Source organism: Phocoena sinus, chromosome 18, assembly GCF_008692025.1.
Source record: "Phocoena sinus isolate mPhoSin1 chromosome 18, mPhoSin1.pri, whole genome shotgun sequence".
Lineage (NCBI taxonomy): Eukaryota > Metazoa > Chordata > Mammalia > Artiodactyla > Phocoenidae > Phocoena > Phocoena sinus.
This window is the reverse complement of record NC_045780.1, coordinates 5966798-5980913: the sequence shown is the minus strand read 5'-3', so window position 1 is coordinate 5980913 and position 14116 is coordinate 5966798. Positions and strand designations below refer to the sequence as shown.

General features: G+C 39.6%; 1 protein-coding gene across 2 annotated transcripts; it reads right to left on the bottom strand.

Moving 5' to 3' along the window:
- Positions 1 to 205: 205 nt before the first annotated feature.
- On the bottom strand, positions 206 to 13901 carry POMP (proteasome maturation protein). 2 transcript variants are annotated; one of them, XM_032610784.1, is made up of 6 exons: positions 13820 to 13901; positions 11193 to 11290; positions 9407 to 9467; positions 7327 to 7428; positions 5518 to 5611; positions 206 to 1086 (listed from the first exon to the last, which is right to left on the bottom strand). In XM_032610784.1, exons 1-6 carry the CDS (start codon positions 13820 to 13822, stop codon positions 1019 to 1021), a joined length of 426 nt encoding a protein of 141 aa, XP_032466675.1. In that variant the 5' UTR covers positions 13823 to 13901; the 3' UTR covers positions 206 to 1018. The 2 variants fall into 2 exon arrangements, with proteins under 2 accessions (XP_032466675.1, XP_032466676.1); XM_032610785.1 differs by having other exon boundaries at positions 12206 to 13829.
- Between the last annotated feature and the right edge of the window lie 215 nt (positions 13902 to 14116).

Genomic DNA, 14116 nt, shown 5'->3' with positions numbered 1-14116 from the left:
CTCAACGGTCAGGAGCAATTTTTATAGTAGGATGTTTAGCAGCATCCCTAGCCTCCTTGCACTAGATGCCAGTTGGAAACCCTCCCCAAAGTTGTGACAACCAGAAATTTCTCTAGACACTGTTAAATGACCCCCCCCCCACTCCCAGTGGGGAGAGAAAACATTGCCTTCAGTCATAAATCAGTGACTTAGACAATAAAAATACTCCTGAGAAATTGATAATCTTTAATTTTGTATACTAGGTCCATATAAAAATACCTTATTAACAAAGAACAACCATAAGGAAGATTTATTTTTAAATAAACTATTATTGAATTTGTTCATGAATAGTTGTATGTGTACATGAATGTTCTTTTTTCCTTTTTAAATTTAAGCATCTTATGATATATTAATCTATGCAGTACTACAGTTTAATTGACATCTGCTGATTGTTTAATTTTTCACTTTAAAGGCAAGACCAAAATCAAAACCTCTGAACTTATACTTTTCAACCTGAAAGAATCAAAGAATGTAGTTATAATTCTAAAGTAGCATCAATAAAGCAAGTGTTATTCTTATGAGTATTAATGGACTATACTGAAACAAGGTAAAATATAATAGTCTTATTTTGTACTTACTTTGAAATGCTGCCACTGAACAGATGTTTATTCTGAAAGATGCTACTATGAAGTTTGCAGGCTCAAATACCAATGATTATTCAAAATTAAATTTATGAAATAACTAGGAAACAGGCTGAATTGGAACCTGTGCATAGTTTTATGATATTAATTAGCAACATTTTTTTAAAGACATAGAAGGCTATTGTTTTAATATAAATTAGAAGTTTTTAAACCATCTCCCTTTAGTGCCTTTAAATACCACATAAACCAAAGACCCAAAGAACTTCAAATGATCACAGATACTATTTAGGCAAAAATTCTCATGTGTCAGTAATTTTAATGTTGTGCACGTCAAATTATAGTAAAAAACGACTATAAACAAGATGCAGCCCCTCTATTTCCATGAACAGCACACTGCATTACAGTAAACCGAGTTTATATTCAACCATCAAATGTGGTTCTCCCATTAGTTCACTTTGTGACGGGTCTGAAAACAAACAAAAACAAACATATTAAAGAACTGGACACTTAAAATGGGTGCATTCTACTGTATGTCAAGTATACCTCAATTCAGGTGATTGTAAAAGAAAACATAGATTGAATAAGTTCTTTTTCAAAGTTCTTAAGTTTTCCAGTGCTTTCCAGTTGGCTCTAGGAATGATCTCTAATAGGAGATTAAACAATCCGTAATCTAATTTGCAAAACCCATTTTATTTCTATCACTCTGTGCTCTGTTGCAAATACATATATACACAAACCAGAAGTCTAGAGCAAGAAAACCTTAAAAACCTTCACTCTCTTGTCTGTATTGACAAGTCAGACAAAAGTCTTACTTTAACTGCAATAATGCACCTAAGAGTTTTTAAAATGAATAACAACATTAAGCTTCCTACAAACAAACAAAGCCTCTTCTCCTCCACACAGGACAAGAAACAGAGTAAATACCCAACGAAATAAACTGTAAAATCAGTTTGTAAAAATAAATAATCATTAAAATAATGATTACCAAGAGTAACAGATCAATTTGGATGTTTCCTCACTGGATCTCCTAAGAGACTGGAGATTACTGTGTCACATTAGTTCAGCAATCTCTACTCTTGACATCTGTCACACAACAAAGTAACCTTAGCAACAACTGATACCATTACAATTATTAATGGAGTAAATGGCTATGTATACAACAGGCATCCAAAACCCAAATTAAGAAAAAGTATGTCCGCACATGAGTACAAAGAACAAAGATGTTTGCTGCAGCTCTGTTTTGTGTTAATGAGAAAACTCAATACATGTATTGATGCAGCATACCTACTACCGTAAGATACACACAGTATGATACCAATTGTGATAAAAAATACATATACACAAAGCAGCGCCAGATATTTTCTGATTATATATATTTGTATGAAGACACAGAAAAAAGTCTGGAAGGACATACACTAACTAGAAGCAGCACGCAGCAGGCACACAGGGAAGCAGGGAGAGAAATGGGTTTGGGCTAAACATGGAGGACTTGAGTCTCAGCTGTAATGTTTTCAATTTTTAAACAAAGAATATCCTTATTTATATAATAACAACTTTCCTTTTAAACTCTGCTTTTTAAAGCTTTTGACTTTAATAAAATACATGCTTATTAAATAAATCACTTGCACCAGAAGACAGCACACCATGTAAGCAAGGCCCTGGCCTGTGAGACTCCCAGGGAGGACCCAGCCTCTTGGTCAGTCTCAGTTCCCTCATCTTAAAGTGACAGAACTAGAGTAAACGGAAAGCCGCTTTCAGCATTAAGAAAAAGGCTAGCTGTGACTTTCTCACTGCCTTCCTCACATTCTCTTCCCTTCCTTAAAATATAATGTGCAGATTTTTCTTGGCCAAGCACTTCCCCGATGAGCAAGCAAACAAAACCCTGATCACCTCCAACACTTTAAAAAATGTAAATTGGAGAATTATACAGATTTTCATCACAGTTGACTAGTCTTCATATCACGCTTAGATTAACACACTACTCCCTCATTACAGACTTTAAAATTCCTTCTGGGTCAAATGTGATGAGGAGAATGTGGTGAGCAACAGCTTTCAACACCCATCATGGATTAAGCACCTTATGAGGCACTGGAGACACAAGAGTTAACAAGACCAAGTCCCCAGCTCTCGTGAGGCCTGTATTTAAGTTGGGGAAAACAAATAAGAAACAAGAAAAATACTGGAAAAGTGATAAGCAAAGAATGAAAATGAGGTGACAGGGTGACTGGGACTACTTTAGACTGGGTAGTCTCTGAAGGAGTGACATTTAAACTGGGATCTGAAAAGTGAGGGGGAAAGTATTCTAAGCAGAAGGAACAGCTAAGGCAAGGCCCTAAGGTGAAGCCATAAACTGTCCATAATTATACAGTCACAGTCCCCACAAGGGGAAACTACCCAAAGTGCAGTGCAGTGATCTCATCCTGACAAAAATCACCTACCTAAACAGAGGATCTTTCTAGTTCTTAGCTGCCTTACAGAGATGCAAGGAATGAATATATAAAGATGTCCATAAGAGAGCTAGTGATCTTTTTTTTTTTTTTTTTTGTGGTACGCGGGCCTCTCACTGTTGTGGCCTCTCCCGCTGCGGAGCACAGGCTCCAGACGCGCAGGCTCAGCGGCCATGGCTCGCGGGCCCAGCCGCTCTGCGGCATGTGGGATCTTCCCGGACCGGGGCACGAACCCGTGTCCCCTGCATCGGCAGGCGGACTCTCAACCACTGCGCCACCAGGGAAGCCCCCGCTAGTGATCTTTTTAAATCTGAAATTCTATCACATGTCACGGCTTAAAATCACTCAATGGGTATGGACACCAAGGGGGGAACGTCGGAAGGAGGGCAGTGGTGGTGGTGGTGGTGGTGGTGGGATGAATTGGGAGACTGCGATTGACACATATACACTAATATGCATAAAATAGGTAACTAATAAGAACCTGCTGTTTGAAAAAATAAAATTAAAAAAAAGATTATAAAGTGAAAGAAAACAAAAGAGCTGAAGAAAAAAATAAAATAAAGTTACAGTCTTCAGATGTCAAAAGAAAAAAAAAATCACTCAATGGCTTTCTGTTGCATTCTGAATAAACTTTTTATGGTCTGCAAGGCTCTGGCTCCTCTGTACCTGCCTGGCTTTTCAACCTCACCTTATTCTACTTTCCACTTCCCTCAAAACACTCCAGCTACATGGGCCTTCTTAACATGTTCTTATGTGTGTTCAGAGACAATTCTCTAGGAGCCTTTCTTGATTCCACAAGTCTTGGAAGCAGAGGCACTGTCTGCCTTTGTTCTGGACTCTCTTTCCAAGGCTGTTTCTAAAGAGAGATCATGTTGCCCTTGGGACACAGAATAGGCAGGCTGACTGCCCATTATAAGATTCAGGTGCCCTGAACTTGGGGTTCCCCTTACTGTAACAAAATACACTCTATATGCAGGTTTCATCTAACCCTCTTCTTGCTGCCCTGTGGGAACTGGGGCTTAGGGACCCAACAGAAAAGCTGATGCTCTGGCTTCTGCTACTGCCGTGAATAACAAACTGCCCTTTGTCTCGAGGAGTCTGTCTCTGCCAGCATCCGTGAAACCACAGAGGGCTAACTTGTTAGCTCTTAAGTGGAATAAACCCTTCAGAGCTCTTCGGCTGTTCTCAGGTTAGAGACCCTGGACATACAGCTTCTTCTGTCTGAAATATTCTTCCCTCTACTTTTAGCTCAACTAATTCATGTATCTTTCAGGAATCAATTTATATGTCATATTCCCAGAGGTGCCTGGCCCTCCTACCCAACAACAAACTATATACCTACCCTCTTTATTCTTAGAATTTAATCACTGTTTATAACTACATGTTTGTGTTTTAACTGTTAATGTTTACCTTCCCCATTAGGAAGCACAGATGTTTTGTTTTTTTCACCGTCGTATATTCAAAGCCTAGCCCACTGTCTGACGTATAACAATTATTTTACTGACTGAATAAATGCTCAGTAAGTCCCTCTCCCTTTTTTTCACATGACTTTACAGAGGCTGATATTTAAATGAGTGCATTTTTATAACTAAAAGGTAATTATAAACCTGAGCTATCACCTTACTAATTTTAAATGAGGTCTAAATTCAATGTAAAAGCTTAGGAATTCCAGGTTTTCCTGCATTCAAAAAGTTCCCTCAGGGAAGATTTTCAAAGAGGAGTCTCATGAGATTTCTGCTGCATCCACAGCATCTCGTTACCGGACATTAGCAGCCAAGCAAAAGTAATATAATTTAATCCTGTTGGGTTTTTCTGTTTCTCCTAAACTGCCGAGGCATAATGAACAGAAGTAATACTGGACAGAATTATATTTGTTTACCTTCCTCAGAACCAGAAAAAAATAAAGGATGCTGCATGTATTGCCCTTACTTAAAAGCCATTTATGTCATACATAATATAATCATCCAGAGAATTTTGTTAAAAATGACAGATTCTTCTTTACTATTCACCATCTATAGAAACACAACAATTACTTAGGAGGAAAGGGTGGGTATTTTTTCAAGAAAACTTTGACCTTATTTTTTCTAGTTGTTTTTAAAACTAGTCACATCCCACAAACATTCTGAATAGTGCAACAACAATCCTTGTTTAAGCTACCCTAAGAATATTGTACTGGACTCACACATCAGACTTTATCCTCAGGATATGAAAGGAATGACTGTCATTAATTGACTGAAATGACTATAATCTCAGAACTCCATAAATAATTTTCACTTTTAAAACCAGTTAAACAGTTATTACCATTAAATTTTATCTTATTTCACTGAATAAACACAAATGAATTCAATCAGCTATAAACTCCACGAGGACAAAGACGCTGTAGGTTTCATCTGCTGCTGTTGTCTTGTACATTATTGGAGCTCTACAAAAAGGTATGGAATGACACTTACCATTAAGAATATCTTCAAATCCAATAGTCTCATCATTACCCCTCAAAATATCCAATGAAAGGTTTGAGCTTGGAAGAAATGGAAGACGCTGAACCTTCAGGAAAAGTATAAAAAGGCAAAATTAGAAAAAACCAAGGGGAAAAAATATACATGACCAAATTTCATTCTTCATTCTTTATTTGTAAAATTCACAAAACTAAGTAAGATATCAATTTAACCAATGTGGGTTAATCAATTTAACATGCAAGTTCACATTTGAGACCCAAACCAAAATTTTAAAAATTCCTCAACACTTTACACAAAATATATACACTGAAACTGAGAGCTTCTCACGGACACTTAATAATCCCATCAGGCTTGCTCATGTTCGAGGGCTTCGCTTCTGTCCAGGAAACCAAAGCACACACCATGTGATGAAATGCAAAATCCTAGAGCCTAACACCACTCTTCGTTCCCAATAAACGTGGGATGATCAAATTCCTGAAGAAATTCCAATTCAGCGAGAGCAGTATTCTATTTAGTAAACCAATTATTCATTTTTTATGTTGTTCTGTATTGCTCACACAAATGTTTAAGTTATGACCCTTTAAAACAGTACCGATAGGGACTTCCCTGATGGCACAGTGGTTAAGAATCTGCCTGCCAACGCAGGGGACACGGGTTTGATCCCTGGTCAGGGAATATCCCACATGTCGTGGAGCAACTAAGCCCATGTGCCACAACTACTGAGCCTGCGCTCTAGAGCCCACGAACTACAACTACTGAGCCTGCGTGCCACAACTGCTGAAAGCAGCATGCCTAGAGCCCCTGTTCCGCAACAAGAGAAGCCACCGCAATGAGAAGCCCATGCACCGCAACGAAGAATAGCCCCCACTCACCACAACTAGAGAAAGCCCATGCAGCAATGAAGATCAACACAGCAAAAAATAAACTAATAATTAATTAAAAAAAAAAAAAAAACAGTAGTGGTAACTAGAAATGAAGATCAAAGTCACCTGTGGGCCTTTAAAAACCACAATGCCATTGTGAACTAGTGTTATATACTTTTTTCAATTATTAAATACATATACCGCAGACTAGTATCTAAGTACAGTGGAGAAAGCATGGGCTGTATAGTCAGAGAGATCTGGATTCAAATCCTGCTTTTATTACTTACTTAGGCTTTGCCTAAGTTACCTGACTTGTCTCACCCTGTTTCCATCTGTGAACTAGGATAATAGCACCTTCCTCTCAAACCTGTAGCATGGTGCAGTGTGAAGTATACATATATAGTCACTGGCACATAGTTTGTACCCAACAAACTTTAATGTAGCCAAACCAAATTTTCAGTTTTTCTGTTCTTTGTTAGTTGTCCAGCAATCACTGGAATCAATGTAGTGTGATGTGACAGAATCCAGAGCACAGATGGGGGGACAGTTCTTACACACTTGGAAGGACATTTCTGAAGATCTTCTTCCTAAGCAACAGGTATACTCAGCAATATACAACCTGCCTATTAGATACCTCCACCTGGATATTCCTAGAGGCATCTCAGATTCAGTGTAACCCCCCAAAGGAGAAAAACATGAAAAATGAACACAGGTAAGTTTTCAGACAGTGAGCCTATAATTTAAAGGAGTTTTCCATTTCAAAGCTTCTTTTCTCTATGAAGTAGAAATCAAGGTCATATCCTAAAAGGGGGAAAGTAGGATAGGTTGTAGGGCAGAAGAGAAGGTAAGGTTTGTACAGCTGTTATTAAAATAGAAGGCTCCTTCCAATTGATATCAACACACAGGTAGGATGCATACAAATTGACATTCATAAACCCACCTGCTGCACTGCCTTGAATTCCATTTGTAGTTTTAATGGAGCAAATAGACCCTGGATGTTTCTCAGTGTGGAAAAGTTCATTTTATCTTGGTTGAGCTGGAACTACAAAGACAACAATGTAATTTTGAATGTTACTCAACATTCTGCTTTCAAAACAGTTAGCACTGATACGCATGTGACACAATACTTAGAAGAAAGATTTCAATATCCATAACTGAAATAAAAACGAAGTATTTTTACTAATTTCTTCGACAAATTTTAGAATATGTATGTCTATATTTTACCTGGCATGCAGGTGTCCTTCACTGGTGTAAAATTACCACCTAAAATTTAGATTTACAGAACTAATACATTAAGGGAATGTTTTTCACATTGCAAAAGTGTATTTACAAAGCATAATCATATTTCAATGCTTTTGATTAGAATTACTGCAAAACTGGTAGAGCAAAGAAAAGGTGTAAATAACCTCAGATCCAGAAAGTTTTATACAGGGACAATAATTAGTAAGAAATTTCTAAGTATGAAAGTATCTACTTCAAAGGATTTCATAAAAGAAATAATCAGACCCATTATACGGTCCTGTTAATTAAACTACAACCCTTAAACTCCACCTTTCTGAGTAATTGAGTCTGGGGGAAAAAAGAAACCCAATTTGTGTTGGGTACTAATAAGCAATTTTATTCTGGAATCATACTCTTACTAAGCACTGATACTACTTCTAAAAAACGAGTCAGGGCTTCCCTGGTGGCGCAGTGGTTGAGAGTCCGCCTGCTGATGCAGGGGACGCGGGTTTGTGCCCAGGTCCGGGAGGATCCCACATGCCGCGGAGCGGCTGGGCCCGTGAGCCACGGCCACTGAGCCTGCGTGTCCGGAGCCTGTGCTCCGCAATGGGAGAGGCCACAACAGTGAGAGGCCCGGGTAGCGCAAAAAAAAAAAAAAAAAAAAAAAAAAAAGAGTCAGGTTTACCCCATCTAAATATGTATAATTTATCTTTGAACCCAAATGCAGAACTTCACATTGACCTCTTTGTTTTTCTTGAAGTTCTGGCCTAGTCTTTTGGTCTATTGGGTCATCTATGATGTAGTTCACTTATTCATCAAAACGAGCTATCCGTGTCAGCTTTTTCTTCCATAAACCTGATTTATATGTTTTCTATGGCTAATCTGAAATCTCTGAAAAACAACCTTCTCATCTTCTGAGCATGAAACCAGAATGCAGCTAAAGCAGCCAGGGGCCCCTTTATTTTCTCGTCTAATTTGAACTTCAATTTCATCATCAAATTATTTGTTCTACTCTTTCTTAAGGAAAAATCTTTCCCCTTGCTGAAGAGGGAGGAAACAAAACAAAACAAAAAAAACTGAATAGGTCAGCTTCCTGTTAACTGGGTAACACTGCACCATCATTCCCAAGTAGTAAGACACCTCCTTGTTCTTGCTCTGAATGTGTTATTTAAAAACCCTTTAGGTTGTCTTTAGGACATCTGTACAAGCTATACCCTCTGGGGAATAACCTTTCCCCACCTATTTATCTGGTTAATACTGTTCTAAAACTGTTCAAATGCCCTCTTCTAGAAAGCTTTCCACAGATGCTTGCTCCATCCCTGGTCCTCTACAACACTTTATGAAGCCCCTATCCACTGCTTATCCTCCCATTAAAATTTCAGCCCCTTAAGGATGGGGACTATGTCATATTCACCTGTGCACCTACTGTGCCCAGCAGTAGCCTGGAGATGCAGGGCTTGAAAAAGAGGTCAAGGCTAGAGATATGGGCTTGGGAAGACCAACAGCAAAAATGGCAGGGGAAAAATGTAAAAGAAAATGGGATCATCAAAGGAGAACATATGAAAGGAATGGAAAGGTGGACTAACCTCTAGAAATGTCTATAAAAAAGACAAAGAAGAATGTGTAGAAAGGGAGCTTTAGTGAAGCAATACAATGATAACTCAAAGATTAGGATATCGAAAACAAGGCCTCAAGTTTTTCATGGTTAAATGCTCAACACCAGAAGTGTCTTAATCAAGTATTATTAAAAATATTTTTCTACTAAAGGATAAAAATAAAAACACAGGTAACATACTTACATTTTTTTCTGATAATTCAAGAGGATGACTGGGCAAAAGTTCATTTTTCACATAAGAAAAACTGAAAATAAACAATTAAGATGGAAGATTATATATTACTGAATACCTAGAGCTCAAAATCACATCTATCACTGTTGTAGTATAAATAAATGGCACAAGGGAGTTTTGGGGGGATGAGTAAACTGTTCTGTATCCTAAGTGTGGTGGTGATGGTTCTGGGAATTAACACATATTTTAAAATTCATAGAACTATACACCAAAAGGAAGACAAGAAGTCAAATTTACTGAACATTGTTTTAAATGGATCTATTATAGATACTGGTGGTCAAGACTTCAATTCACTGGGGATAACCACCCCCAAAAATGGTGCTAAATGATGCCCTGTATCTAGAAGAAATTTAATAAAAAGTATGTTTAATACTACTACTCTGATGACATGATTCTTGTATTATGTAAAATATCTAAGCCTCTTTTGTTCAGATCTAATGCGTATTCAATAGTTAATATATTTTTGGTAAACACATGTTGAACGATCTGTTTGACATTTACCAAACACCTACTATGTATAAAGTACCATATTAGGTGATATACAGCTAGAACCAGGCCGCGGGTCTTTATCACCCTAGATATATAAAGATGACTATGTTATTGTCCAAACCAGGATCTGAGAGCTGAAGGAAACCTTAGAAATCCTGCAACAATCGTTTACTGAATACTATCTTTGTACAGAACATTATCTGCAAAGTGGAATTTGATAATGGCTCTGCTCATGGCAATCTTCCCAGTCTAACTGGGAAGGAAGAGAAGCATTTCATGTGAAAACAAAAAAAACAGAAACGAATCACCCGGATTGGTTACTGGCTAGCTTATAAATCTGATTATACTATACTACTGCCAATTCCAAAGGCAATATAGTGCATCTTTTACTACGGAATGAAAAGACAATAGTGAGGTATTATGTCTGCTCCCAGAGACCAATATTAGAATGATATTCTAAGACAGTAAGAGTAAACACCTTAAAATTAGATACAAAATTCAAAAATTCAAAACACAGTACATACAAAGCAGGGAGGAAAGCATTATCCTTATTTGATTAAGCAGAAAAACAATCTGCCAAGGAAAAGGACCAGTACTAGAAATTCAGACCTAAACACATAGAAAAATATAGAAAATCGAGGGGAGGGGCATAACTGTACTGAAACTAGAAAAGAAAAATAAGAGCATCTAAGGCTTACCCTGTGCTTACTAATGCCACGTACTGGTCTAAGTACTTTCCGTGTGTTAGCTCATTCAAGATAACATATATGCTATTACTAGCCTTATTTCACAGGTGTGGACACTGAGACGTAGAACAATTAAGTAACCTGCCCACAGGCATACATCTAGTAAATGGCAGAGCCAGGACCAAAACCCAGAGTCCATGCTCTTTACTGCTATGTTCTAGTGTCTCCCAAAGAACAGTCAATTACTCCAATAGTTAATAAGATAAAGAGACAAATGGCTCTCCAAGTTATCAGCAGCACAAAGAAGAATCCTACCAAATCATGCTACTGGGTAACATCTCCTAGGAAGATGCCCTTTCCTGGGAACCTACTACTCTGATAAGATGCTTCTTCCACTATAGAACACATCCAATCCTACCCTCCCCCTCCTCCCCTAAAGTGTATTACTTGCTACCTCCTAAATTAAATATATATTTATGGCCTATCAAAATATTTAAAGAATACTGTGAGAAATAATTCACATTTTACCATTACAAAGTCAAAGTCCCAATTCCCCCATATACCCTTTTCGAAGAAGATCATGACTTTCAAAAGGTCCACTTGCTGAAAGTTCAGTAACTGGAATACTGTCCTTTAGCTGAGATCCAAGTCCTCTGGCATTCTACAACAGAAAGGAAAAACACTATTAAATATAAACAGTTCAAAAAAACACTGAACATCTATGTAAACAACACTGTTTAAGCACTGGAAAGAAAGGATAAGGTCTTTGCCCTCAAAGGGCCCAGTCTAGACAAGTACCATGAGCCTTAGCATTATGGTAGAGGAATATACATGGTTCAGTGAATAAAATCGAATTCGGGGTAGGAAGGATTCCTGAGTTGATCTCTGAATGCTGTCAGATTGAAAGGCATTCACGTAAAACAAGAACATGGGTAAAAGTATAAAAATATAAATGAGCAAGCTACAAGTCTTTTGAGATGACCAGCTAACTACATGTCTGAGTAGAGCAGTAAAGGTTGGCCAAAAGAAAAAATGAAAAGGCTTCAATATGCAAAGAAATTTGTTTTATTCTGAAATAGAGAGCCTCTGAAGGGTTATGGCATGATCAGATTTACTTTTATTGGAAAGATTCCCCCTTAGGTTAGAATGATCGGCACAGAATGAAAAATGTTGAGGGCAGAATCCTGGGGAATACCATTCCTTATGGACAACGAAGAACAAGGAAAATGGGATTAAGAACAGAGAGAACAGCTAGAAGAGAGTAGTCACAAGAGCTAAGAAAGAAAGGGAATTTCAGAAAGTATTTGGTTCCCATAAGAGGGTACTACCTATGAAAAATAAATGTACCTAATCAGGATGGTATAAATAAAAAAAATAAAAACAAAGACTCACGGTATATTTGTTACTAGTGTATGGTCACCCTACTCATTTATACTATAATTTAATCACCAAATATTTATTAAATATCTACTATGCGGCAGGTTCTCTACTAGATACTGAAGATACATATCTGTCTTCCAGGGCTTAATATAATGAAGATAGAGTAAACATGCAATTAAAATGTAATACATATTACCATAGCTAAAACACAAGGTGCTGAGTTTAAGTTACTTGTTGCTGAAATACATCACCCCTGCAATTCTGCAGAAAACTGTAAAACAGCTGCAGGTAGTTTGGAGTGTTATATTCTTCTAGGAGAAACTCTTCTGAGAAACCAGCTTCTTAAATTGATGTTTTACTTTATTTGTATATTTTACGAGGTCAGGAACTGCACAGTGTCCCGGGTTTCCTCAATCTACCACCCCAGTCCACACCTGGATAATGTTAACAGCACTGCCTCTAGCCTGTTCTATTTTCCAATTCTGCACAGCAAGATTTGCCTGATAAGCAATTTTCCTCACCAAAGCTGTTAAAAAAACATAACAAAACAAAACGAAAAACAAAAACCTTCCACTGGTTTGTCAATGTCTTGCCTGAATAATGTCCAAGGTCCGAAGCCTGGAACTCAAGAAGCTGTACAACAGGTTTCAACTCTCCCACATAGAAGTCACAGTTAATTAGGAAAAGAAGCTGAAATCTAGTGTGGAGGCCACTAACCTGACGAAGGCACAGAACCTCTCTGGCCCTGTTTACTCATCCTTCCAGCTGCCTGAACTCTTTCCAGGACCAGAGTTGTATGATTGTACCTTTCCAAAAACACCTTCTGTTGCTTTCCTACATAAAGGTTCTCCTCCTCCCAGACTGCTTTATTGTAGAGTAACGGAAGAAAAGTTTCTTCTACACACAAAGAAAAGGGGGAGTCTGATCTCTGGGATCTACTGTTATCACTTTCCCAATTCCCTCCTGTAAAACATGAGAATCAGTACATGATATTTCTAATAAAGTAGCAGAGGAAAACAAATCTATGAAAAGTTACTTAACACTAGTTACTTGAGGATGTTTATTAAACCTCTTTACTATGTTCAGCAGTATTTACCAACAGAAACTTTCTAGATTTGGATGGCCCAGCAGCAGTACTGGTGGTATCAGAGTCGCGAGCAATGACGATTCAAGAATCTCTCCCAAACATCAAACTTTTAAGTTAAAAAGAGAGAAGGGACGGGGCAGGAGGAGACCCAATAACAATACTGACAAACGGGGAGTAGCAACTATCCAATTTTCCCCCCTCCAACACCTGCCATACTACGAGCTCCCAAAAATGTTTGTGGGGTAAAGCTGAGTGATGGAAAACGGACCCACAGCTGTGGGTTTGTTATCAAGGCAGTTCCGAGGATTAGGGGTGGGTGAGGATGTCGGGCACTCGGCTCCCAAAGGTCCTCCCCTCGGGGGAGGGGTAGTCGGCCGCGCCGCACCCCAGACCGTTGCACTTTTGGGGATGTCCTTTCCGGCTCGGCGCCAACTACGGGAAGGGACCGGGGTCGGGGCCGACTGGGGGACCTGGGGATGGGAGAGAGGAGGCGGTGGGAAAGGATGAAGCCGAGGCGCCGCTCGCGGGACCAGCGCCGGAGACCTGCCCAGGCGGCGGCCACGAACCCCCGGACCCCGTGACTCGACAAATCATGGCGCCCGAGGCCGGCCTCCTCCTCCCGCCGCCGCCGCCACCGGGGAACGGGCTGGGGAGCGGCGGCCTGCTCCTGCGCCCACGGACCCGAGCCCGCAGTCCACTCGGGTCGCCCAGGGTCTCACTCACCATCTTCAACACGCTCTGCGAACAGCTTCTCAGCCCGTTACCGTCAGCCGACCCGCGGCTCACTTCCGTTTCCGGGGTTGCCCCACCCACATCCGCCGGAAGTGCGTCCGTCCGGGCGAGGAAGGAAGGAGGGTGCGGGGCACCTGGAGGGAGCCGCACGGGGCCGGAGCTCCCACGCCTGAAGTCCCGAGGGCTCGGGGACCGAGGGCGCAGTAAGGGGGTGTGGGCTGGAGGAGGGCGGGGGAGGGGAGACGCGGTTGTTCACTCTGTTCGTTATCAGCCCCGACCGCTTGTGCG

Coding starts and splice junctions, on each gene's coding strand:
- POMP (XM_032610784.1), bottom strand. Junction 5,612..7,326: donor AATTCAAGGCAGTGCAGCAG/GTGGGTTTATGA, acceptor CTTTTCCTGAAG/GTTCAGCGTCTTCCATTTCT. Junction 1,087..5,517: donor ATTTGAAGATATTCTTAATG/GTAAGTGTCATT, acceptor GTTTGTTTTCAG/ACCCGTCACAAAGTGAACTA.